Raw genomic sequence first — 27,420 nt, 5'->3', positions numbered from 1 at the left:
TTGATTTGATGCCATAATAATGGCCTTGTGTTGTATTATTAGTCCTAATATGAAACCCCATCATGTCTTTATGTTTATTGTTTTGCTATCTTCTTATGTAACAACGTTGGAATGTGCTGAAGAATGTAAAAATAATAAATTCATATCGATGACAACTGGTAGTTGGATGCCAAGCGTAAGTAATCAAGACGTCGGTCTAATTAACTAAGCATGAATTATTGAACACAAAACTACCATGTACCCATATTATGGGTGGTGAACATGAATAATGCAAAAATCAGGGCGGCCATGTTGAGAAAGGAGAAGGCATCTTTGTTTGGGTATCTATTGCCCGTATTCAATTTCTATCATTCTCCCCCGATGGTAGGAAGGAGATTTGCTATATATATATATATATATATATATATATATATATATATAAATAGACACATTGCGAGTTTCATATAGATTACTTCTCAATACAATTTCTTTCAAATTTATTAAATAATTAATATATATTCTTATATATTCTAAAGATTTCAGTTTTATTAGTTTATATAAAGATATTATAAAAAAAAAAAAAAAGCATCTAAATCTAGATCAATACCAGCAAAAATATCTCTAAACAAGGTTCTAGCGCCATGCCAAATATGTCCGAAGAAGAAGATATATTTATAGCCTTTCAGTAAATCAAGTGGACCGAACTGTCTCACGAGTTCTGAACCCAGCTCACGACCGCTTTAATGGTATATATATATATATATATGGAAATTTGCTATACTTACCTACAAGGGTATGGGGGAGATTTGCTATATTTACCTACAAGTTCACGATATGTTGGTGGGTTATTCTAGTAATAATAAAATTTAAGGTACTTTTAGCAATATATTTCATATCAAATTAATTTAATTTCACCACTTAGTCAAATTATGATTTTTGCTCTAAGCTATTGTATGTATTATTTATTATTTTCGTATCTGAAATTTGAGAGTCGGTATTGAATTGCAAAAATTATAGTTTAGGATGGGTAATTCAGTGAAAATTATATGTTTTAAAGTGAAAAAATATATATAATACGAGACTATTGTACATTCCATTACGTGGTAAGAGTAAATACTTTCTTTTTTTTTAATAGTCTTCCAAATCATACGAATGCATTTTCCCATGTATTTGATACGGATTTTTCAATGATGCTGCCCATATTTTCCAACAACAAAATTATGCCCATATTTATACTTCTTTTGTAGTCAAAATATGTGTACGTATTATTGAAAAATACACTATAAACAAACAATTTAAAAAAAGTTATAACAAAATATCATCCGATTTTGATCTTTTAAAAAAAAAAAAATTAATCCACCTATACCGTTTTTTATTTTTCCCAAGATATAACGGGCGACGAGGATGGCGAAGGACAACGCCAGCCACGCATAAAACTCAGAGGAAGAGAGACTGCGCGATTGAAATTGAAATTGATCGCTTAAATTCTACCTTTTCGTTCATTCATTCATTCAAATATTGAAGCAGAAGAAGAAGAAGAAGAAGAAGAAGAAGAATGGCGTTGAAATTTCTGAACAAGAAGGGATGGCACACAGGGAGCCTTCGGAACATAGAGAACGTGTGGAAGGCAGAGCAAAAGCACGAGGCCGAGCAGAAGAAGTTGGACGAGCTCCGCAAACAGATCGTTGAAGAGCGCGAGCGCTCTGAGTTCCGCCTTCTCCAGGAGCAAGCCGGTCTCGTCCCGTAAGCAATTCTAATCTTATTCCTTTTTATTTCTTCTTAGGGTTTAGGTTTAGGGTTAGGGTTGGGGTCTTTGTTTTTCCTTCAAATTCGTCAATTAATCCCTAATCAACTGCAATTGTTTGTTATTTGCAGGAGGCAAGAGCGGTTGGAGTTCTTATATGATTCGGGATTGGCCGTTGGGCGCCCTGGTGGTTCAGATAGTTTCAAAACCCTTGAAGCCTTACCCAAGACCGAAGAAGCTCCTACCTCCTCTGCCGCCTCCAAGGTAATTGTATTTATGATCTTTAATTTCCCATTTGTGTATAAAATGTAGTGCAACTACAAAGTCATGTTTCTTATGATCCTTTGTGACTACTGATTCTCCAGCAGCAGGCATCAGCATCTGTGCCGGGAGCTCTGTTCGAAGAAAAGCCTCAATCTGCCAATGATGCTTGGAGGAAGCTCCACTCGGATCCTTTGCTTATGATTCGGCAGCGTGAGCAGGAAGCCCTTTCTCGTATTAAGAACAATCCTGTCCAGATGGCCATGATTCGCAAATCTGTAAGTTTGTATTTTTTTTTACTTTTCTCTTACTCACTAATCAAGAATAAATTACTTATGCCAGACAGCATAGTTAGACATGATTTGATGATTTCAAAGTCTGCCAATTATATAAGATTCCACCTCTCACTATACAGACAAAAGAAAATCTGTAGATATAAAAATATGGTCACTGGCGCCATTTTGGTGTTCTGCATAGGTTTTAGGACCTGAAAGACAGGATTGGGGAATATATGTGGAAGAAAAAGTAGTTTGTTGGGAAAATTAACGAGTTGGATGTGGAAGAAGTGTGAATAATAAAGGCAGGCTGCCAAGAAAAAAAATTATTTAACTGGCCCAGAGAGGATGAACGTTTGAAGAAAAAAACAGGGAGAAGAAGAAAAAGAGTATAGCTAAGACCAGAAATTTTTAGTGTTAAGAGAGCATTTCTGGACCAACCATTCACGAGGAGCTGATGCAGAAGTTAAGGGTGTTAATGGAATTAAATTAACTTGATTGTAGTAATGGGGTAGTTTTTATTTAAGTGATGCAGCCGTGGCTTGGTTAGACAATACTTGTTAGTTACAGAAGCCTATAGCCTTGTATTCTGAGGAAGATCTTTTTGCCCCTTGGATCATGACCTCAGTAGATCTATAAGTCTTCACGATTTCTTTTTAACTTGAGTGAATAATTAGCTGTAGCTGGGTTTCTGTTCACGTGGCATGGTTTGCACCCACAGTTTACACCACAATAGCATTTTATTACTAAGGGTTTTTTGGGTCTTTTGCTGGGTTTATCAGGGTTTTAGCAGATGTCTTTTATTAGTTTAAGAGAATGTTTGACTGTGTATATGCTGATCAATTTTTTTTTCAATAAAAGGTTGAAGCAAAGAAGCCCGCAGAGAAACTGCATGAAAAGAAGGAACACCAGAAGAAGCAGCACCATACTGGTGCTTCAAAGCATAGCAAACATTCATCATCCATACAAACATCAGATTCAGGAAATGACACTGCTGAAGTGGAAAGGAGGAAGAGTGGTCATCGTCAGATATCAAAGTATGTTAAGCATTCAGATTCGGAAGATGAATCATGTAAAAGTGCACGTCGACGTGAGAACACTGTCAAGCATTCAGATTCAGAAGATGAATCACATATCAGATCACATCGGAGTGGGAAGAACCCTGTTAAGCATTCAGATTCCGAAGATGAATTCCGTTACAGAACACGGAGAAGTGAGAAGAACCATGTTAAACATTCAGATTTAGAAAATGAATCACATAACAGAGCACGTCGAAGTGGTAAGAATCCTGTTCACCATTCAGATTCCGAAGATGAATCGCATTACAGAGCACGGAGAAGTGAGAAAAACCATGTTAAACATTCAGGATTAGAAGATGAATCACATAACACAGCACGCCAAAGTGGGAAGAATCCTGTTAACCATTCAGATTCCGAAGATGAATTGCGGTACAGAGCACGGAGAAGTGAGAAGAACCATGTTAAGCATTCAGGTTCAGAAGATGTATCACGTAACAGAGCACATCGAAGTGGGAAGAACCCTGTTAAGCATTCGGATTCCGAAGATGAAACCCGTTACAGAGCACAGCGAAGTGAGAAGAACCACGTTAAGCATTCAGATTCTGAAGATGAATCACGTAAAAGATTAGGTCGAAGTGGGAAAAACCTTGTCAAGCGTTCACATTTGGAAGATGAATCACGTAACAGAGCACGCCGAGGTGGGAAGAATCAGTCCATAAAAATTGGAAGAGATGATGATCAAGGGGATGCCAAGGGAAAACATGACAATTTAGAACTAGAAAAATACCCCATGAAAGGTCGGAATGAATCACACTACAAGCGTCGAAATGTTGCTCCTAAACTTTCAGAAGAAGAAAGAGCTGCTAGGCTAAAGGAGATGCAAATAGATGCTGAGTTGCATGAAGAGCAAAGATGGAAACGTTTGAAAAAGGCCGAGGAGAATGATGCACTGGAAGCTACCCAGGCTGTCAAATCCAGTGGCAGAAACTTCTTGGATGCTGTTCAAACTAGTGTTTATGGTGCTGAGAGGGGAGGAAGCTCAACAATTGAGGAGAGTGTACGTCGCCGAACACATTATTTGCAGGGCAGATCTGAAGCAAGTGAACGCAATGCTTTTCGTCGGTAATGCTGTTGTGTTTTGTTGTTTATCTAGTTCCATTAATCCAGGTGTTTCTATACTTTTACCCCATTGTTCTGCGTATGTTTTCATAAAACAATAGTTGTTTCCTCTCCATGTGTAATGATTGTTGTTGAATGTTAAGTTGCACAAAATGATTGATTTTTTTTTTTCTTCTTTATTATCCATTTTTAATTAAATGGAAAAGAAAGATATTAATCAATCGCTCCACCCAAACATAATTCCGGCCTCTTCATGAGCAAAAGAAGCCATGACCTCCTCCTCATCCATCTTTTAACTTAAAAATGCAGGGAATTTACCTAATTACATGTGAGGAGAAAGGTCAATGAAGGCATGCAATTATGATATTATAGGAATCTGCTCATCATCCAGACATAATTAGCCTCTTCAATCTTTGAATAAAAATGGGAGCCCGTATCCAATCATGGCGTTGTTATGTGCCCCTTCAATCTTTATCCCTCTTTTATCAAATGTTTTTAATAAAAAGGAAAATCACAGGTTTAAATATAAAACAGAAATCGTGAAGTTACTGGATTACAGGCAACCTAAGACCAAAGCAAATTCCTAAGGAAGTTTTTACCATGGCTTACATTTACCATTCTTTGCACTAGTTTGTACTTTGTAATGCCAACTAAAATTTGCACCAATAAAGTGGGAATTGAAAATAAGATTCTGCACATTATTGGGTTAAATTAAAACATTAAAAAAATTGCACTCAAAACTCAAACGTAGGTTTAGAAACCAATGGTCATAATCAATTTGTTAGTGTACAACAGTACAAGATGTACATGACCAACAATGCTTTACGTGGTCGGCCTCGCCTCAGTCCAGGCCAAAGGTCAAGACATCAAGGAAAATTAGTAAAACCCCAGTAAAAACTTCCAAGTTTTTCTCAAAGAACCTAGGAAATACTCTTATGCGACCCTAAATGGGACTTTTTGATGAGTTTTTGGGGCTTAAGTTGAGGGCTTACTGCCAAAAGTCTCCACAAATTGAGGGTTTGAAACAAAACAACAAAAGTTGAGGGCTTCAAAATATTTATGGCAAAACGTGTTGCTCTAGGGACTTACTTAAGAACCCCTTCTTTTTCTCATTTCAACAATATCGTTACAATACTCCGAATCATTTCAGTCTGATAATTTGTAAACGTACAAGACAACACTGGAATCTGGAAGCTATTTTACATGTGTGATTAGTATCACAAGTGTTATACAAGTCATTGTTCAGAAGCATCACCATGGATTTCTGAGCACATCTGCTCTACAAGTATTTTTTCAATAGCATCCACAAAACTCGATAGAGTCTGCCGAATTCGTACAGCCAACGAATTTGCCAATTCCTAAACAATCAACAATTATGCAACCAAAAGAAGGGAAAAGCTCAGCAAAAAAGAACCAGGCATTACAGTGGACTTTTACCATTTTTTATTTTATTTTGTGAAATTTTGAATTTATACATGTAACAGAAAGACATGACACTAGGAACCAAAAGAGACAGCAAGAAAACATAATGCACAATTATTTGAGAAAACGCATAGTACAAAGAAACTATTATTGTAGAGACAATACATGAATGTCTGCAAGAACAATTACACGCTTAGAGGATCTGAGTTTGTATCAACACTTAACCTTTCTTTCATATTATTGAAAATAATAAACATGTATGAAATCTAATAGCTTTTTTTTTTTTATGAGCAATTCACATTTTTGTATATTTTTATATAAGCTCAAACTGGTTCAAAAGAAACCAAAATATCCAAATTTTAAGCTCACTAGGCATGCTTGCAACTGCCATCAATTTGATGAAATTTCTCAAATATACACGAAATAGTCAACAGCATTGTAAACAACGATCTGTCAGTTTTTCACCCTAGCACTTCTGCATATGTATTTTCTTATTGTTCTTACATTTTTAACGCATACTGCTTTTGTACTTTGGTTGTCCCCTGCTAAAACTAACAAATTATTGCACTATCCAAGAAAATCTATATAAAAAACTCCACGATTAAATTATGTTGTTTATTTACTTTTCCATCCAGGAACCAGACCTTAATACAAAACGGTCGGCATGCATGCTTATGACAAGAAGACAGCATATTAGAACAAAATTAATTGGAGATAACATAAAATATAACTACTTGATTTAGGTGACTTCGAGATATAAAATTCATGGGCAAATTGATGCATTCCAAATGAGTCTTTCAACAGAGGAGAATTTGAAAAAAGGTATATCCACCCCGAAGTAAGGAAACTAGTAAGAGATAAGGAGGTGTACACTGACCTGAACCGTGCAAAGAAAACTTAAAGAAATTCCCTTTGAATGTTGATCAGAGCTCTTGAGGTATATCAGTTTCAATGGAGAACTTAACAATGGCCAACCTTGAGGGACCTTGATGAATGCATCAACTCCTCCAACCACATGAGCCACTACTGTCTCATCTTTATCCAAGTACTCCAATGAGTGTCTGCATGGATTGATGCATTCCAAATGAAAACATTTGGATTTACTACACTTTTGTTAATGAGCCCTTATATAATACTATTTGGAATCATTATTAAAAATATGGAATTCAATTACCTTGGAAAATATTTAAGAGCATAATGAATACATACACCAAAATTGCTAAGGAAAATGTCTCACCTTGATTTGTTTTCATTTTTTACCACTAGTCGCCTCATGGTGCATAGAACTATTCTGTCTTGCACTTTTGTTACAAACCACTGCAATGAAGATTTCCTGCAAAGTGCATTCATGAACTCAATAAAACAATATACTGAATCTGTTTTTTTCATAAATAGCACCTTTTGTAGAAAAGTAATCAGAAATAAGGTCACCAAGTATTTATACTTATTCCTAAGAATATTGAAATAAACCCTACACTCACTCCCATATTCAGCAGATAGAAGAACATGAGCCAATTGAGCAAGTATAGAAAGATAGAAAAACAAACAACTACTATCTGATCATATGACAGGAATCAAGTTGAGAGAGCACATAATTCAAAAGAAATGTCAAAGATTAAAAAAATAAAAACCTTTAGAGAGAGAAAACCTATTAAAAATATGACTAGGTAATGCAAGTGTGCGTGTGTGTTGTGATTGGCTCGATAGTTTCTGCTGTCTGCCAGGTCCTGAATTCAAGCATGGAAATCTGTCCTTTATTTTAGAGGGATTTGTTTGCTAATTGCCTTTTAATTATTGAAGCGCTACCAATTGCAGTAGAGGAAATATTTTTTTTAAAACAAAAAAAAAAAAAAAAAAAAAAAAGGAATGGCATGAAGACAACAACAAAGAAAGAAACAAATTTTAGAAATCATAAGACAGGTACTGGAAAAACAAACCTCAAAGACTTTGCAGCATCAAGAATATCGTTTATGTATACATCATTTGGAAAAATCTGGAAAAATGAGATATCATCATCAATGTATTTAAAAAATCCAGAGTATGGTGCTCATAAGAAATTTGAGAGCAGTACCAACTTATTTAAAAGATGCACAGGGTGTTGAGCTTACTTCTTTCTTCATTGTCATGTCACTATGAAAAAATACTCACCCCATCCACCTTTGACAAAGCAAAAAAAAAAAGAAACATAATTGCAATTTCATCCCTCTATGAAATTACGTGAGAGAACAATTTTTTATTTTTTTTGGAAGGAACATTGAAGGGGCTGGCATGACATCACCCTTGGGTGGAGCACTGCAATGTCAGCCCAAGCCATGTAGGCACTGCCAACAGTGGCCAGCACCTGCCACCATGGTTCAGCAACAGATGGGCACATCCCACAAGTGCTATATTGTCTTTGATGTTATAGTAATATCTCTAATTCTAAGCTTTATTAAACAATGACACTAGTGAAGAAAGATTTCCTGAGATATTCATGTTTTGATACCTCAACATTCCTTAAACCCATAGTCCCCTCCAGAAGTTCAATTAGCAGCTCATGATTTACTTCAGATGGCTCAGTGGCATCTCCAACTTTTTTTGGGGAGAAAAGGTCTTCCAACTTCGGAATGTATGTCCTAAGTGACAACCTAACGCAGTTTCCCTCAAAAGCAATGACCTTCAGACCTGTAACTGCATCCTCAATCTGTTCTGTGTTGTCAAGCCTACATCAATCAAACAAAAAAACTAAAAGTATAAGAGAATAACTCTATACCAAGCTAAATGAAATACACGCACTCACACAAAATAAGGTCAAAGTGGCATAATTACCATTTAAGTGTACATTCTAAATCCTGTAAAGACTTCAAAATTATATTGTTCTTCTCAATCTGATTTTCAAGTTCCAGTAGCTGCAAGTTAAACACAAGATATCTTAAAATGGTAAAAAGGTTATGGAAATTTCTTTAACTAACTCCTTACATAAGAATCAAGACCCTCAAAATGTCTGTATGTATTATTTCAGCCTTAACTAATATAATACCCTAGAAGCAAACAGTATTGCATAATATGATTTTGAATGAAACCTCAAACTTGTCTGCATTCACATTCATCGGATCCAACAGATCTTTCCCACATTTATGGTAATCAACATCTGCACCCAGTTTTGCTTTCTCCAGATCCTACAAATGGTACACAGCTATTATCTTGAAAGATTACATATGTGATTTCCAAATAAAATTCAAACATTCCCAACTTATGGAAATAAAGATATCATATACAACCTGGGGGGTGAGGTAGTCAAGCAAAAGTGAGAAAATGAAAAGAACAAAGAAACAACCAACAAGGGATCACATAATGTGCAGATTACTACACCATGGAAATCTGGGAACTTTCAACAACTGTAACATTAAAGGGATAAAGGGATAAATTACAACATGTGTATACACCAGATAACTGTAATTAAATTCAACCTCTATTCACAGACTTGTAAGAAAGAGCAGATTATAGGTCTCCATTCAAACCCATTTGTATCAAACAAATTGGCTTGCATGCCTTGTCATACTACCAAAGAGTCTGATCCAAAAAAAACTAATATTGTTTCACCAACGGAAAACCAACCTTTTCTTCAACAAAATCTAATGAACATTTCAACTGTGCAAGATCAGTGCCAAGTCGATTAAAATCTGCATATACAAAAGAAAAGGTCGGAAAAAAAAAAAAAAAAAAACATCATACATTAAATATCAATGCACATTGGCATGGAACACTAAAGACTGAGTCTTCACCTTCCCCATGGGTTCGAATGAGATCCTCAATTCCATTTGAGACCTTGGTGCTCTCAGCCTCCACAGAGTTGAGCTCCTGTTCAAAACGTCCTACGTATGCTTCTAACAAAAATTGGACAGATCCCATAGTGCAGTAAGTTCTAGTACTAAATGTCACAAACCCACTAGCAAAATCGATTGCCCAGTAAAGAAAAACACAGTGACAGAGAGATTAGAGGAGAAGTTACCAAATTCTTGATCCTCTAAGAGACCAACATCAGAGCATTCTGATACTATCTGTTCAACTCTGCTCTGCACATTCACATGGAGAGTTAGGTAAATGCAAGGAATTGTGCAAATTGGACGAAAAAGTGGGATTAATTTCAAGAAAACCTGGAGGAGGAGACCGCAGTTTCTGATTAAATCATCAGAATCTGAAGGGGATAATTCTGAGGCATCGTCTTGGCGACAACTTTCGATAATCTCTTCCAGCTCTCTCACTTGTCTTCAAATTTAAACACAAAATAAACAATAATTCAGAAAATAAACAAAAAAGTAAATCCAATATACACAGACAGACAGACAGACAGACAGACAGAGACCTCTGAATGGTGTTAAGGTCGAGTGGTTCTGAAGAAGGAATTGGGTCTTCTTCCATGTTCTTTTCTATCTCTTTTGCTCCCGCCCTGTGTAGTGTGTACACCGAAATGCAGCATGCGAAATTCAAAATTAGAGAGAGAGAGAGAGAGAGAGAGAGAGAATTTACTGAAAGATCTGCCAATTTTTGGGCTTGGGTGGAAATTTGGGCCGACCAGTTGGACTTAGAATCCAGAAGCCGAACTTTCTTTTGATCCAATTTAGCCTTTTCTTTGTCCAATTTATCCCTTTTTTTTTATATATTTTTTTTTTTATACAAGTGATATTGGGGAGTGGGGAATCGAACATAGGACTTTAGGTGTATGGATAAATGCTCTTAACCACTTGAGCTAAAAGACTTCAGAAAAACTGATTAAACATCACTGAACGGCCAAAATTGGTTTAGTTTTCGAAAATTTCCTTCTTTTTCTTTTATTTTAATACAACACCCTTGCAGTTTTTTTTTTTTCAGTTTTGGCAGGAAGCGGGCATTCAAACTTAATATATCAATTAACATTGAGAAGAAAAGTATCACTAGATTGAGACACAGTTGCAACTTGCAACAGTAAGGGAACTTCCATTTATACTGAATGCCAATTACATTGTCTAAATGTTGGAAGACTACTCGTCTCAGCCTTCTCAACTGTTCTACCTGTAACTCCAAACTGTGTCAGGAAGCTAATGATAACAAGATCTAAGAAGCCTAATTTCAAAAGTCAGTCTCACAAAAAGACCCTCCGAGAGGAAAACAACTGAACTAGTCCATACAAGTTTTAAAAGAAAGTTCAATAACTGTAACTGTAGAGACTTGATAAACCAATGTTCTCTTCACTGGAAGCCTAGGATCGCAGCTGTTGAACAGCCAGAAGAATTACCCTAAGAAGGGGCAGCTGAATCAGTGTGCCATATCAACTCACAATGCCTAAGAATTCACACCTTTCCTAGGAGCTTATCAGTTTAATGACCTGCTTCGTTTCCTGCATAAAGTGACAATAATATGCATCAGACTAAACTAGGATTGATGGTCACCTTCCTTCATATCCAACACTTGGACCTAGTGAATGAACAAATATGCAGAAAAAGCTTCTAGTTTGATAATTCAAAATCTTCATTTACTGAATTTTTCAACCAAATAAGAAAAAGAGCAGTTCATAAGTTGGAACAAATATGCAGAGAGAGAGAGAGAGAGAGAGAGAGAGAGAGAGAGAGAGAGAGAGAGAGAGAGAGTTTCATGCAGTCAAAATCTTCATCGATTGCATTTTCTACCAAATAAGCAAAAGATGAGTTCACAACTTGGAAACGATACCTAAATTATGGCTTTTTCTAGTTTACTAAAAAATAAAGGAAAATAAAAGCATTTTGATCATTAATTTTATATCATATAAGAAAACTGAGAAAAACAAGAACACAGTTACAACACCTCTAGAACTTCGCCACTAGGAGGTACATAATCCATTTAACTGCTGTTTGGAAGGTAGATCCTGAGGATATCTCGCTTTCTAAGTTTATGCCTGCAGGTAGGGCATTTGTGTTGAGTAGCTATGGCTTTCTCAATGCACTTCTTGCAGAAGATGTGACCACACTTTGTCGATGTTTCTTCAATCAACTGGCCTATGCAGATTGCACAAGTGAAACCAGGTGCCTCTGGCAAGAACTCACTCTGGGGCACAACTGGAGGCATGGGAACGTTAGTTGCCTGCCATCAGAAACTTCCAAGCTTAGTTCCAGAAATTTGCATCAATCTGCTGGTTAGATATACATAATTAACAGTTTCATGCATACTACTCATAACTTCAACATGAGCTGTTAAAAGAAGTGCCAGATAAGTTCTTCAAAATAATTTGGAAGAGTCCGATAAACACTTTCTTGTCTTTCAAAAACAAATTACCAAACAACAAATCTGGCATCTAACCAAATATGTCAGAGATCTGCAACTATGTGCCACTACTATGCAAAGGTAAAAAAGAAAAAAGAAATGAGAAGAAATGAACATTTAAGTAATTTAAACTTCAAAAGCAGTTGTTTGAAGCTTCAAATTAAATCAGGTGTCATCCTCACTGAAGGTTGACATGTGATCAGTTGAAAAGTAGGATGTTCAAATTCAATCTTCTTTTTTTGGCTATTTTATACATGAAACATATGTATGTTCATAGTGATGTTATTTAGTAGCTGTATCATATATGCAACAGAAGTGCCAATGTGCTATTCTATATAAAGTGAGAAGAGAAGTGGATATACTAAAGCAAGGAAATAGCATCATAAGAACTTAGGGAAGATTCTTACAGTATACTCTGGTTTGTTACGAACATCAACATTGACCGAAACCTCCCAGTTGGAAGCTCCAAGTTGGCTAAAGGCACGGAAATTTGTCAATTCTGTTGATAGTAGATTAAAAGGTCAAGTGCAACCAAGAAAACTTCAATAAGACATAATTTACATTGTACATCCAATCCAACATCCTTCAATATTGCAGAAATGGGTAGGAAAAGAATACACCTTAAAGTATTTAATTAAACTATGAAAAAGTTTAGACTATCAAGAGAGACACTGAACAGAGAACCTCAGTAACACGACCAAAACAGAATAACAGTTAACTACCTACGTGAACTGTTATTTTAACAGTATAAAAGTACTAAATAGTCTACACTAATGTTAAAGAGTCGATAAGTAGAGTGGACCCTTAACTGAAAAAGAAGTAAATATCAAAAGCAAGGTTCGAACTGAGGGGAATAGCTCAAGAAATATATTGAAAAAATATCATTCCAGAGACACATAATCTCCTACAAAGCTATGGTCTCTTGCAAGCAACATGACGATGAGAATGTAAAGAACTAATCAGTAGGGGAGCGCAACTGTCTGAATTTGATGCTTGCATAATGTAAGAAGTACGTGCAGAAGGGAAAACATTAATAAACCTGAAAGCCTGGTATAGAATTCTGCACCTTCAGAAAGACCTTCTATGACTCTACGGCTTCTCCGAGAAGGATTTTGTCGTGAATTATTCGTGGCCTAAAACGAGTTGACACCAGAAAATTAAAATCAACTTTAAGCATTTTTCATATGAGATTCAATATTAAAGATAAATATCATACTTCTGCAAATTTCCTTGGTGAGATTATAACAACTTCATCATCCACAAAATCCGCTGCAGCTGTAGCTTGTCCTTGATAATGCCCAATTCCTTGAACTTGTAGTCCCAAAGAACCAGGTAGAGCCATGTTCTCATTAGGAGGTGGATGATTAAGGTCCAAATCTATTATCCTTCCCATTGCAACATCTCTCACATTCCACCGTTGAACTTCACTAGATCCTTCTATGCTCATGCTAACAAGCTGATTTATCAGTTTTGAAACAAAAACCTGAACATTCAGAAAGAAATTTTAATTTGAGATAACCAGTTCTGAGTTCACAAACAAATTTTCCCTGATGTTATCTAGTTACTGAGGAAAAATAAAAAAGGGTCTCAAACATTGGTCTTAACAATTAAAGAAATATCACTCACACTATTTTATCTTTTTTGCTAAGAACTTACAATAATCTTTACATCGTTTTTGTTCTTGAACATGAGAAGAAAAATTCATCAGAACGCATTCAAATTGTAATAAAATAATAAAATAAAAAAAGTATATTCCCTAGAAGATTTGGCCCCTTCTCTTTTTCCCCACAAGAAAATATCCACCATGTCAAAAACACAATTCACAAACTTAAACAACCTGAACCCCAAAAACATATTCCCTAGCTTGAATTCTGCTTTTGTATCCAAAATTCAATCAGCCGACATGGCAAGCAGACTAATATAAGACAATACAATGAAAGCAATAGCCGTGGCACACACACATACATACAAAAACACATATATTTCAGAATTTTTTAAAAAATATATATCAAAATAGATCAAATACCGAAAAAATCAAAACCCAAAATTTCTAAAAACTAAAAAGAGGGAGGAAAAAAAAAAAAGCAAACCCAACAAATACATAGAAGAAAAAGAAGAAGAAGAACCCATACCTCTGGTGTGTAGGGAGAGAAATTCAATGTGAAAGAACGCCCAATAGAGAGAGCGGTGGATGAGACGAGAAGATAATATATTGAGCAAAGTGTTGGCCTCTCTTGCTTTCTTGGTATTACAAAACCCATATACTTTTTTAGGAAACAAAATCAATGTTTACAGCTTAGTCTTATTCTCTCCTCCATTTTAATTAATTGGTTCTTTGAACAGTTTTTGGGAATTTTTTTGGGTTTCCGTTTCAGTGTCTTCTCGCTTCTCATTGTCCCTTTCCTGTTTTCTTCTTCCCGCTCTTCAGCGCATTGTAACGCTGCTGCAGTTTTGAAATTGGATTGTCAAAGCCATTGGGCTCGGGCTTGGTGTTCAGAATGGGCCGGAAAGATGGGCTTCGGCTGAGTTTATTACCTAATGGATCCACCTGTTAAAACGAGGTACGGTAACAGGTCGATGTGTCCAGTTATGGGAGTTTCGTTTCTAATAAGTCCATTTTGCGAACTAAATAAATTCAAAAGGAAATTATATTAGTAAGGGACTTACTTATAGCTCAAGTTGTTAAGTATTTACTCATGCATTTGAGATTTTATGTTGGATTCCTCTTTTATCAATATCGCTTATTTTTAAAAAAATTAACAAATTTAAATTAGAATCCCACATTCTACTTTTTTGCACCCACCAATGATTCTACAACTTTTAAAACCTAGCTTTGCCCTCTCAACAAAATTTAGAAAAGAAAAAGTAGGCACTTATTAGGAATGAAAAAAGTCATGAATCGGAAATAAAAACGTAGGAGTTTTTTATTAATGAGTTTTTATTTTATTGCCAAATCCATACCCAAGCCCAACAAACCCACCACTTATTGTCTGATAAACGACAAAGGTAAGGAACTTTGCTTATAAAATCCTATGAAAAAAAAAAGGGAGCTTTAGTAATATACCCAAAATAGGGGCTGTAATTATAAAAAAACCCTACATAGAATGCACTTTAGAAACACACCCAAAAACCATTTACTACATATAAAATTAGTATTGAAGTTCCTATAAATTACATCTCTGCCATTAATTAACTTAAAATAAGCCCAACACAAAATTTCCAAAAGAATCCAAAACAAGCTCAGCAAGCCCAAATTAGATTTTTTTTGAAAAAACCCAAACTTAATATAAAATAAAATAAAAAATCACGAAAACCAAGGGTCTGTCCCCACGACCCTTCATTCTCCATCAAACCTCTGCAAACTATATCATAGAAGTACATTGTTAATACCATATCATAAAAGTACATTGTTAATAACATGTCATAAAAGTGCATTGCTAATACCATGCTATAGAAGTATATTGTTAATACAATTTCATAGAAAAACATTCTTAATACAATTTCATACAAAAACATTGTAAATACCATTTCATTCAAAAAATCCAAAAAACCCTAACAAGAGATTCGATATCCTTTGCTGCCACCTCCAATTGTCCATAGTTTCACCAGATACAATCGCAAAGGCAAAAGGAAATACCTTTACAAGGAAAAAACAAGTACACTGTTAATACTATGTCACAGAAGTACATTGTTAATACTATGTCATAGAACTATTGTCCTAGTAAAAATCACATTTTGCATATCATAAACTTCAAGTGCACAGCCATATATAGAGCAAAATATAGAGCGTGCTTTGTTACTGAAAATCTGTTAATACTATGTCATAGAAGTACACTGTTAATACTATGTTATATAAATTAACTCAGTTGCAGGGTATGAACAATATAATAGCTGTTCATACCACTTACTGAAAGTTAACAACTGCTCATACGACTTACAGATAACAAATTGTACATTACAAATCAACTTACATAACAAAATGTAAAAGGTGTTGATGATCAAACTCAGAAGCTGGTTGCTCTCATGGATCAGGACCTGAGTCCACCTTCTGAGTTCTAAAACGACATTGCCGAGTTCGGCGTATTCCGCTCTTCAAAGAAGAGCTTCTTCAATGGCGGCCGCAGAGAGGAAGAGGAAGCGGCAGCCCCTTTGGCTATGGAAAAATCATCGTCGTCGGCATCTGCGAAGAAGAGATCCAGGTTGAAAATCAGGAACACAAGACAGATCTGGCCATTTTGGAATATATCGTCGGTGGAAATCGGCGATCCGTCGGGGTTGGTGCATGCGAAAGAGAAATCAAGTAGAAATTCAAGTAAATTAAGCAAAAATCAAAATGAAAATAACGAATTGAAGCAGATGGAACAAACCTGCAAAGGAAATGGAGGCATCGGCGGCGAGAACACGTGTGAGGCCACCTACGTAACGGAGATTGTCGTCGGTCTTGTGTTGGTCCATGGCTTTGAGACTGTTTGGTTTACTTTGAAGGCAAAGAGAGGGAAAAAGGGAGATAACAGAGGAGAGATGGTGGTTTGAAGCAGGAGAGGGGCTTAAGGCTTCAAAACTGAGGGAGGGCTTGATGCTTCAAACCTGAGGGAGGCTTCAAAACTGAGGGAGGGCTTGATGCTTCAAACCTGAGGGAGGCTTCAAAACTGAGGGAGGGCTTGATGCTTCAAACCCTAAACCCTAAATTAAATTAAAAAATATACAATTGTTGATTTTTGGGTTTATTTTGGGTGTGTTTCTATGTTTTAAATTGCGTAGGGTATATTTATAGTTTCATGTCTAGGAATGGGTGTTTCACTAATTTTGTAAAAAAAAAAAATGGGGTTTTTGTTGATGTGAGACAAAAAGCATTGCACTGGTTTTCTGTTGATGACCAAAAAAGTCACGAGAAGCCCAAAGACATTCAAGGCCCAATATAATATATAATGTTGGTCATGCGTTAATTCAAGTTGTATTTTGGGAATTAATTTATTAATAAATATATAAATAGTGTACATGCCAAGTCAAACCAATAATACATTTTTTCTATGCTAATCACCTACCAAGCTCACATGAACCCAAGACATGTGGTTTACAAGGCTTGCACGAGGGATTGTGGTGTGGAAGGTTACAGAGGTCCAGAAGGCCCACGGAAACTCTTGGATAATGGAGACTTTGGGCTAGCTACTTGGGAGCACCAAAGTCCAAACCCATTACTTAGAGTTCTCCAATGTGGATGAGCAAATGAAATATTTTTCAAGCACTTCCTTTTACCCATAGGAAATAGTCATTTTCCAAATACCTACCTTTACCCGTTAGAAACAAGCCTTTTCCAGCACTTCCTATTACCCACTGGAAACAAGCAGTCTCTAGCACTTCCTTTTACCCATAGGAAATAATCAGTTTATGGTACCGAGCTTCACCTACTGAAAAATAGCATGCCCCAGTGCTCCATTTTAAACATTGGAAATAAGCTGTTTCCAGCACCTCCCTTTACCTATTGGAAATAAAGGAAAACTTTCACCGTCTATAAATTAGGAGGCATTGCTCAGTCAAAACCAACCCCTCTTGGTTGCTGCAAGCTTCTCAGCAACCATGAGAACTCACCTTTCCTTAGCTATTGCAAGCATTCCAGTAGCCTTCACAGTCATTCCTCAGCCATCACAACCATGTCTTCTACTTCTATTTTCTCACCCTTGAAATCCATCATCTCCTCCATAAAGCCTCACCAAACATAACTCCAAACTTTTCCTTCCTTCCAAGCTATAAACACCATGGCCTTCAAACCTCAAGCTTTTCCTCTCATCCTCGTTCTCTTGAAACTCTTAAATCCTCATAGTCATAGCCACAAACAACAGATTATCAACACTCAAACTCAAGCATATCTAACACCAAGCCAAGCACATGCATTCTCATTTGCTAAACTTGTGGATCTTTAGCTCTCACACTCCAAGCTCTCATGCCAAGCCTGTGCAGCATCAATACACCATCTTCAACTCTTCGTCAAGCTGTCGGAAACATTTGCACAAAACACGCAGTCGCTGGAAGAAGAACAAAGTACTCTTCTGGGACTTGCTTCTCCATCGGGATACTTTGGGTCTAGTTCTCACTAACTCAAAAAAAGGCGGCAACGAAGGCTTGATTCACCACTCTATGGCGGTCCAAGAATCAACAAGCTCGGATGAGCCTTCCAAGGGAAAAAGACCCCAACACTTTCAAACAACAACATTTACAAAAGAGAAGGCATCCCTTTCCAATTATGTAGGACAGTTACACAAGAATAATTTTGTTCATTCTTTAGCAACATAACATGTCCTTGCTATAAGAACTTCAAAATATTTCGTTAGCACTTTTTAACATAGTTAAATTTTTTTATTTTTTTTTAGCAAACTAGTATTGAATTGGCAAAGAAAAAGAAGTACATGATTTACATAAAGGGAGTTGTTACTAATACTGCAAGAAAATCATCATGCACTCCTTCCTTACAAAAACACAAAGGAATTGCACTTGTACATAATGACTATTTGGAGTGTGAATAATTTGGCCTATATAAATTGTAAACATATGTAAAAAAAATTAAAACAAAATCATCTAAAATGTACAAATTATTCAAATAAAATTGCACATTGTTAGATGCCAGATTAACAAAATAAGCTAAAGGGCTGGAAGCTGGAATGTCATTGGGGCGACAGTATCGGTACTACATCATAGCCTGCATCATCAGTCATCTGAGCCTGAAACTGTCCAAACTATCAACAGAAGCTTTGAGAGCAGCGGAAATCTCCTCCTCTTGCACCATAGATCACAGCGGTTCTGTGTGAAGATCAACCAAAACCTCTGTGCATGCAAAACAAATGGTCATGAACACGCCCAATGGTTCCAAGGGAAGTTTGTCACACTTAGGAACATTGGTTTTCATTCGTTTCTGCAAGAAGTTAGGAAGTTTTTTGGTTAGGTATAGGCAAAAATAATAGACAGATATTCGTATAAAAAAATATTAATACGGAGTACCTAAATTTGCTCAATCTTCCAATGCCCGAAGGACCAAACCCAGCTGGCCTGATCTCATTGTCATAGTTTGTGATGTTTGTTGACACCAAGGTTGGCCTCACCAACCCTTTGAGGCAAGATCCCCCAACTTAGTTATTAGACATCCCTTGCCATACATTGCCCCTGTCGCCCATGAAAACTACCAATATGATTACAATCAAGCAAACTACCTACCACTACTTGGACTACAAAATGGAGGTGATCTCCCAAGCTCTCTCTTTTACAAAGGCTTTCAACTCTCAAGCCTCTCTCTTTTACAAATGGCTCTCAAGTCTCTCTCTCAATTTAACAATATGTAAACCTCCATAGAGAAATAGAAATAGAAAACACAGAAGCTCCAAAGTGGATGTAGCCTAATTATAGGTGAACCACTCAAAATCATGTGTTTATGTGTGTGATTGTGATTTTCCTCTCTAATGATGGTGATCCAAAAATCTCCATCAAAACTGTTGATATATGCAAAAAGAATAATATCATTCATATAGAAAATGTAAAACACATGTACCTCATATATCATTAAATATATTCCACATGCTAACTACTCTAGAAACAATAACTGAAGTTACATACATTGAAGCTTTGCAAGAGTGCATGCCTGAAGAAATAGCATTGGTCCAAACAACCTGTTTTACAAGTGCCCATGGAAGATAGCGTAATCGGGCACCTCATAATCTAGTAGCGTAGAACATAGCAGCTTGCAGCTCTATATTTGCAGTCTATTTAGCATGAAAAGTCAGTAAACAGTAGCTTTCAGCTCTTTGTGATGTATTTATGACATGCAATTAATATAAGACCAATAAAATATTAGGCAAAGAACATAAAAGACCGCCTTACGTCGATGGACAGAAACAGAAGGGAAAGGTAAGATGATGAATAGGTGCATGATATATGCAACCAGCCTAGCTAGTGGCTTGGGTAGCCACATTAACTAAAATCTAAATTGATTTATGAAAGCACCATTCGTCTTTATTGAGAAGAAAAGGTTAATAGAAGAAATGCAAACTACGAAAAAAGTTGGTTTCCAACAAGTCAAAAAGGGAAAATAGAAGAATGGTAATATCATGGTTGATAGAAATTAGATCTTTTCGTTCTTCCGGCCAGGAGATGGAAACGAAATTATACGCAAGTGCAACAAATTTAAAAATGTTATATGGATCAGGATCTTCACCAACTCAGGCCTTGAGTGAAAAAGGACGGTCAAAATTCTTGTTCCAATAGCACCGAGAGTTAGATTATACAACCTTCAAGAGGGAAAAAAGTTGACACCAAAAAAAAAAAAAAAAAAGGTCAAGCATAAGTTGTAGAATTGTCTAACAAAGGTTCCAAGTATCTACAAGCACTTCAATCAATAAGGCAAGAAGTCAACACACCATGATGCATTGAATTTGGAGTATGCAATAAAGTTCAAAGCTAACCATCCTTGTCAATGAGAAAATCATCATGCTTGGGAGATGATATGTTATACTCAGCTTCCATCAATGTCAAACGCAAGTAGGTTAGTATCTAGAACATAACCAGCGAGTTTCAATTGGACGAACATGTTGTCCAGTATCAAATATATATTATCTGATTCAGAATGCGATTTGTCAAAAGCAGCAAACTCAAAAATTGCACCATTGACTTCTATCCAGCTATGCCCTGTTATCTTTTCAACACGTTTCCCTTTCATGAGCTTCCTTATGCCAGCATCTATTTCCCATTTTTTCCATGTCGAGTACAAGTTTGACAAAAGTATGTATCGTCCACTGTGATTTGACTGCAGCTTGATCAGATGATTTCCTACAAGTTCCCCTAGCTCAAAATTCTTATGAATCACACAGACACCAAGTACCCAACCCTACCAAGTAAATCAACCATACAACCGTAGTGATCTACAGTAGGCTCCAAATGAAAATCCTGCTTCATTGAACCAAAAAGCTTACGTCCCTCATCTACAAGACCTCCATGAGAACAAGCACTAAGAACACCAATGAAGGTTACTTCATTAGGTAGAACCCCACTCTGTAACATATGTGAGAAGAAGTTCAAAGCTTTCAAAGCATCCCCGTCCATTGCCAACCCACTAATCATGGCAGTCCAAGTAAAGACATCCTTGGTGGGCAACTTTCCAAAAACAGATAGAGCCACATCAATGCAACCACATTTTGCATACATATCTACTAATGATGTTCCAAGTAACGAGTTCACCGGAATTTTATGCCTACATATGTAACCATGAACCGACTTTCCTCTATCTAGCGCCCCTAGGTGTGCACAAGAAGTAAGTACACTCGTGAATGTAGATTGGTTAGGTCTGATGCTCTCTGAAAGCATATATTTCAAGGCAAGCAATGCATCTTTATATTTGCTACATTGTGTATAACCTGCTATCAAGGCACTCCAACAAACTACATTTTTAACTGGCATTTCATTAAAAACTTTACAAGCATCTTTATGGTAGCCGCACTTCATGTACATATCCAGAAGAGCGCTACCAACATAGGCATCCCATTGTACTCTACCTGCTTCCACATAGAACCCATGAACGCACCGTCCAAACCAAATATCACCAGTCATTCCGGCAGCACAAAGAACACTAACAACTGTCACCTGATCGACCCTAATTCCCATCAATCTCATCTCCAAAAAGCACTTGATTGCTTCCAGGGCACGACCGTTTTTCACATACCCGTCAATAAATGCAGTCCCACATCTTTGTGCGTACTTTCATCAAACACATGGTTGGCAGACTCTAAGTATCCGCAACCAGAAAATGCATATATCAATGAATTCCTCACAAATTGGTCAAAATTCAATCCAAACTTGACTATATGAGCATAAAACTGAAATGGGTTTTCGTTTTCCAACTTGGAAAAGCCCTTGAGAAGCAAAGGGAAGGTGTGCTTGTCGGGAGCAATACCATTTGTGCGCATTTTTGAATAGAAAATGAGGGACCTGCGAGGTTCTGAACTCGTAGAGAATGATCTGATTATGGAATTCCATAAATGAGTGGTGGGTGCTGCTAAAATATGAAAATTATGAGAGAATATTTGTTTGTGGGAATTTTCTGTGTATTCTTCTCCTTGTAGGAGGTCATATTTATAATACAACGAAACCTGAATGGGCAAGTAAATAATAAATTCCTAAATCTATTTGCAGTAGGAAATCAGGAATTAAAGTAAATCAATTACAATTATAATAGGAATTCTTAGTGTGTAAAGAAAGTAAGTCAATATCCACAAGTCACGCCAACACTTCCCCTCACGTTGGTGCATAGATGTCGCCAATGCCCAACTGATCTAGTGAATTGTGGAATGCTTTACTGGAAATCGCCTTTGTCAAAATATCCGCCAATTGATCCTCGGATTTCACAAAAGGAAACTGAAACAGTTTAGCCTCAAGCTTTTGTTTGATGAAGTGTCGATCCACCTCAACATGTTTAGTACGATCATGCTGAACCGGATTCTGTGCAATGGCTATAGCAGCCTTGTTATCACAAAAGAGATTCATTGTGGATGTAGGTTTATACCCAAGTTCAGTAAGCAACTTTCTTAACCAAAGAAGTTCACAAATCCCTTTAGTCATGCCTCTGAACTCGGCTTCTGCACTGGATAAAGCTACTACATTCTGTTTCTTGCTTCTCCATGTCACCAAATTACCTCCCACGAATGTGAAGTAACCCGATGTGGATTTTCTATCTGTTATATTACCTGCCCAATCTGCATCTGAATAACCATCAATATTTAGATGACCATGCTTTGAGAACATAAGTCCTTTTCCAGGTGCAGACTTCAAATATCTAAGTATCCGAAGAACTGCATTCATATGGTCTTCACTTGGAGAGTGCATAAATTGACTGACAACGTTCACCGCATAAGCAATGTCTGGTCGAGTATGTGACAAATAGATCAATCTTCCCACTAACCTTTGGTATCTTTCTTTGTTAGTTGGAACTTGATCCGGATATTCTCCAAGATGATGATTCTGAATAATAGGAGTGTCCGCAGGTTTACAATCTAGCATTCCTGTGTCTGTCAACAAGTCTAAGACATATTTCCTTTGAGAGAGAAATATACCTTGCTGCGATCGAGCCACCTCAATTCCCAAGAAATACTTGAGTCCACCTAGATCCTTCATCTCAAACTCCGTAGCCAGATAGTCTTGTAGCTGTGATATTTCCTGTTTATCATTCCCAGTAATAATCATATCATCAACATAAATTATTAATGCTGTTACCTTCCCTTTTCGATGTTTCAAGAACAAAGTATGATCTGAGTTGCACTGTTTGAAACCATTATTTTTCATTGCCATGGTGAACCGTCCAAACCATGCACGTGGTGACTGTTTCAATCCATACAATGCTTTTCGTAACCTGCAAACTGTTCCAGTCTGAGTAGTATTATATCCAGGAGGAATGTCCATGTACACCTCCTCCGTGAGTTCGCCATGTAGAAAAGCATTCTTTACATCAAACTGGTGTAGTGGCCAATCTAAATTAGCTGCAAGGGACAATAAGACTCTGACGGTGTTTAACTTTGCAACGGGAGCAAAGGTTTCTTCATAGTCTATACCATAGGTCTGTGTGTACCCTTTTGCCACAAGTCTTGCCTTGTATCGCTCGATAGATCCATCTGCATTGTGTTTTATAGTAAACACCCATCTACATCCGATAGTCTTTTTTTCTCGGGGTATAATCTCCAATGTCCAAGTTTGATTTTTCTCAAGGGCTTTCATCTCCTCTTTTATAGCTTGGACCCACTTAGGATCTTTCAATGCTTCAGAGACCTTGGTTGGAATATGGATAGCAGACAACTGATGCACAAAAGCCTTAAGTGGTTCAGACAGCTTCTCAGTGGATACATGATTTGCAATTGGATACTTGGATGTCTTGCCAATATCAGGTGAATAACGGTTTGGTGGCTTCCCACGATTTTGCCTGAAAGGTAATTGATATCCAATAGTTTTATCATCTAAATGCACAAGTCTAGTAGGAGTAGTTACCTCAAGGATATTCTCAAGAGATTGGTCTGTTGGTACGGTTGAGTTAGAGGGGGGGTCTTCATCTTGTTGTTCTGTATTGTCTGTAAGTGTGAGACTCGGATCGGAAATATCTTCGCGTGGATCAGGTGGGTCAGGCAATTGATCGCTATAAATGGGCGATTGGTCGCTTTTCGACAGAGAGTAATCTCGTGCTCCAGACTCGGAATGATCAATCATTTCTGTACAAAGGAGAATTTCTTGATTTTCCAAGTTGCTCCAATTCTGCTCTTCACTTCGTATCTCCCCCTGAAGTGTAGAATTGGATGATGGGTCATGGAAGAACAGCTCAGATTCCAGAAAGGTCACATCCAAAGTGACATAGGTTCGTTGGGTAGGAGGGTGATAACAACGGTAGCCTTTCTGATGAGTGGCATAACCCACAAAAACACAACGAAGCGCACATGGATCAAGTTTGCTACGTTGATTTTTGTGGAGATGAACGAAAGCCACACATCCAAAGATTCGGGGTGTGAGTACCAAAACAGAAGGCAGAGGTCTGTGTTGTGGAAGCACCTGTAAGGGAGTTTTAAAGGTCAGTACACTAGAAGGCATGCGGTTGATCAGATGAACTGCGGTGACAATAGCATCATCCCAGTGATGGCGAGGAACATGAGCGCCAATCAGAAGTGCTCGGGCGGTTTCAAGAAGATGTCGATTCTTTCGTTCAGCAACACCATTTTGTTGTGGTGTCTGAGGACAAGTCGTCTCATGGATAATTCCATGTTGTTGGAAGTAAGTCTGAAAGTCATGATTGACAAATTCTCCACCATTGTCGGAGCGAAGAATCTGGATTTGAGCATTAAACTGAGTTTTCATCTGTTTGTGGAAGGACTGAAAACAGGAAAACACTTCGTTTTTATTCTTCAGCAAATAAAGCCATGTCATCCGTGTACAATCATCGATGAATGTGACAAACCATCGAACACCAGAAGGAGCAGTGATAGGAGAAGGTCCCCAGACATCAGAGTGAATTAACGTAAATGGAGTAGTACACTTGTTCGTACTCAACGGGTAGGGCACATGGTGACTCTTGGCCAAAATACAAGTATCACATGTGAAGTCGGAGTCTTTGAAACCTGAGAATAAATCTGGTATAAGATGCTTCATATAACTAAAAGACGGATGTCCCAATCGACGATGCCACAACCAAATTTGCTTTTGTTTGCTATCAAAGGGATGTGTCACGCTGTTAGCCATGCCGGGACTGAAGTCATCGACATAATATAGCCCCCCTCTCTTAGTACCACGACCAAGAATCTCCTTAGTGTGAATATCCTGAAGCAAACAAAAAATTCGGGTAAATGAGTACACAACAATTCAATTGTTCAGTAAGCTGACTAACTGACAATAATTTAGTGGATAAAGATGGAACAAGTAAAGTATTAGACAGTGTGAGAGAGGATGAGAGTGCAACAGTGCCAGCCCCTGTCACAGGATAAGTAACACTATTGGCATTTGCAATACAGGTTCGTCGAGGTTGTGTAGTATTCAGAAAATCATCAGGATCAAACGTCATATGATCAGTTGCACCGGAATCAATTATCCAGCTCCTGGAATTAATCTTATCGGAAGTATGGAATCCATAACCAGTACCATTACTGGTCATATTGCATTGTCCTCGATCTATAAGAGTAGCCCACCAATTGGGGTAGCCATGCGATTTAAAACAAGTCTCACAAGTGTGTCGTGGATCACCACAATATGCACAATCTAGTCCACGTGTCGGGGTCGTTAGTCTAGAAGTCATAATTTGTGCAGCGGAAGATGCATAGGATACAGGTTGAGTAGGAATTGGGATCGGAATCTGAGCCTGAGTCGGGGCCGGAGTCGGAGTCGAAATTGGGATCAGGGTCTGAATCACAGACAAATTGGGGTTTGGGGTCATCATCGGAGTGGGGGTCGGGGTCGTCTTCGGAGTCGGGGTCGGGGTCGGGGTCGTCGTCGTCATAGTCGGGGTCGGGGTCGGGGTCGTCAAAAAAGGATCCGGATTCTGGATCGGGTTAAGGGTCAAAGTCTGCATCTGTAGGAGCGGAGCCATCTGGGCACTCAACTCAATGATGGTTGGTGGAGAATGAGAGAAGGAGTCGGTGGTGCTACCTCCATGAGGGTTGAAAAAATCATCAACCCCCATAGCAGCGGCGGGGGTTTGAAACTAGAGTCAGCAATTCCAAGATCGCCGCTCTGATACCATGCTAAAATATGAAAACTATGAGAGAATATTTGTTTGTGGGAATTTTCTGTGTATTCTTCTCCTTGTATGAGGTCATATTTATAATACAACGAAACCTGAATGGGCAAGTAAATAATAAATTCCTAAATCTATTTGCAGTAGGAAATCAGGAATTAAAGTAAATCAATTACAATTATAATAGGAATTCTTAGTGTGTAAGGAAAGTAAGTCAATATCCACAAGTCACGCCAACAGGTGCTTCTACCCCGTCGAAGAGCAGCGAAACGTAGGCAAGATGGCTAGGTTGAGAGGTTGCACTGAGCAGCGAAGCGTAGGCAAGATGGCTAGGTTGAGAGGCTGCAATGGAAGTAACAAGCTTGGCGAGGAAGAAAGGGTTTTGTGGAGAGGCCAAAGGTGATGAAGAGGGAGTGGATTTGCTTCAAATGGCCAAATGTCGTGCTTGTGAAACAGAGAGAGGATGATGTCACCACCATGTAAAGGGTTGAACTTGCCAATTATGGTTCCCGACATTCAAATTCTCTTCTCCCAACCAAAAGCTTCTAAAGCTTTGGCTCTTCTTCCTGGGTTTATGCTCCTAAATGCCTTCGGTTCGGTTCTTATAAGGTGTAAGCATTTTATCTTTTAAATGATATTGCGTGAAACCATTTGAAGCTAACTAAATGATAGTTCTGTTGCACTCAATATGTGACAATGACAAAAGTATATAATGGTTATAACTTGTAATTGAAATAAATGTCTGGGACGACTATAATCCTACATAGGCTATCCTAGCTAGCTAATCAAATTGAGGTTAATTACGTTAATTCCCTAAACGCTTGCTCATTTGTATTAAGCTTAGACTTTGGACATGAACCGAACTAGAAAAACATTGAAGAGATAAACCTTGTGAGGTTGAGTTTGTCTAATTACCTGCAACGCGGATGAGAAAGGCTATGTGGATAAAGTGGCATTGCAGCTTGAAAGCGGTGTGGTAAGCACCAGCCTGCAAGAAGATATCAAAGAGCTAGGCCCAGCAGAGGACGTCAAAGGATCCAGCAAGATTGAAAACACTTCATTCTTGATGGTTCTCGCAAGAGCAATCGTTGTATTTGCAGGTCCACAGTA

General features: G+C 37.6%; 4 protein-coding genes across 8 annotated transcripts; 1 reads left to right on the top strand and 3 right to left on the bottom strand.

Moving 5' to 3' along the window:
* LOC18792077 (pre-mRNA-splicing factor CWC25 homolog) lies at positions 1,351-4,576 on the top strand. 2 transcript variants are annotated; one of them, XM_020555605.1, is made up of 4 exons: positions 1,351-1,722; positions 1,855-1,987; positions 2,092-2,262; positions 3,121-4,576. In XM_020555605.1, exons 1-4 carry the CDS (start codon positions 1,535-1,537, stop codon positions 4,402-4,404), a joined length of 1,776 nt encoding a protein of 591 aa, XP_020411194.1. In that variant the 5' UTR covers positions 1,351-1,534; the 3' UTR covers positions 4,405-4,576. The 2 variants fall into 2 exon arrangements, with proteins under 2 accessions (XP_020411194.1, XP_020411193.1); XM_020555604.1 differs by having other exon boundaries at positions 2,089-2,262.
* Positions 5,452-10,735, bottom strand: LOC18789969. Of its 2 annotated transcripts, none has more exons than XM_020555606.1 (12): positions 10,165-10,735; positions 9,956-10,067; positions 9,811-9,874; positions 9,584-9,682; positions 9,417-9,481; positions 8,882-8,977; positions 8,628-8,707; positions 8,305-8,521; positions 7,757-7,812; positions 7,057-7,152; positions 6,697-6,880; positions 5,452-5,755 (listed from the first exon to the last, which is right to left on the bottom strand). In XM_020555606.1, exons 1-12 carry the CDS (start codon positions 10,218-10,220, stop codon positions 5,633-5,635), a joined length of 1,248 nt encoding a protein of 415 aa, XP_020411195.1. In that variant the 5' UTR covers positions 10,221-10,735; the 3' UTR covers positions 5,452-5,632. The 2 variants fall into 2 exon arrangements, with proteins under 2 accessions (XP_020411195.1, XP_007225696.1); XM_007225634.2 differs by having other exon boundaries at positions 9,584-9,685; positions 10,165-10,733.
* On the bottom strand, positions 10,874-14,526 carry LOC18790325 (E3 ubiquitin-protein ligase BRE1A). Of its 3 annotated transcripts, none has more exons than XM_007223474.2 (6): positions 14,207-14,526; positions 13,291-13,530; positions 13,114-13,207; positions 12,482-12,573; positions 11,619-11,894; positions 10,874-11,175 (listed from the first exon to the last, which is right to left on the bottom strand). In XM_007223474.2, the coding sequence occupies exons 1-5, from the start codon at positions 14,333-14,335 to the stop codon at positions 11,655-11,657; spliced, it is 795 nt and encodes a 264-aa protein (XP_007223536.2). In that variant the 5' UTR covers positions 14,336-14,526; the 3' UTR covers positions 10,874-11,175; positions 11,619-11,654. The 3 variants fall into 3 exon arrangements, with proteins under 3 accessions (XP_007223536.2, XP_020411198.1, XP_020411197.1); XM_020555609.1 differs by having other exon boundaries at positions 13,141-13,207; positions 13,291-13,557; positions 14,207-14,525; XM_020555608.1 differs by having other exon boundaries at positions 13,291-13,557; positions 14,207-14,524.
* LOC109946421 (pentatricopeptide repeat-containing protein At1g50270-like) lies at positions 20,380-26,956 on the bottom strand. The gene is given in 6 exon segments (XM_020554039.1): positions 20,380-20,933; positions 20,936-21,793; positions 21,796-22,104; positions 26,536-26,695; positions 26,697-26,751; positions 26,753-26,956. Coding segments are annotated over 6 exon segments (1,818 nt in total). The 5' UTR covers positions 26,827-26,956; the 3' UTR covers positions 20,380-20,571.

Source organism: Prunus persica, chromosome G1 (genome assembly GCF_000346465.2).
Source record: "Prunus persica cultivar Lovell chromosome G1, Prunus_persica_NCBIv2, whole genome shotgun sequence".
Lineage (NCBI taxonomy): Eukaryota > Viridiplantae > Streptophyta > Magnoliopsida > Rosales > Rosaceae > Prunus > Prunus persica.
The sequence above is the reverse complement of the archived record's forward strand: the minus strand, read 5'-3'. Positions and strand labels throughout refer to the sequence as shown.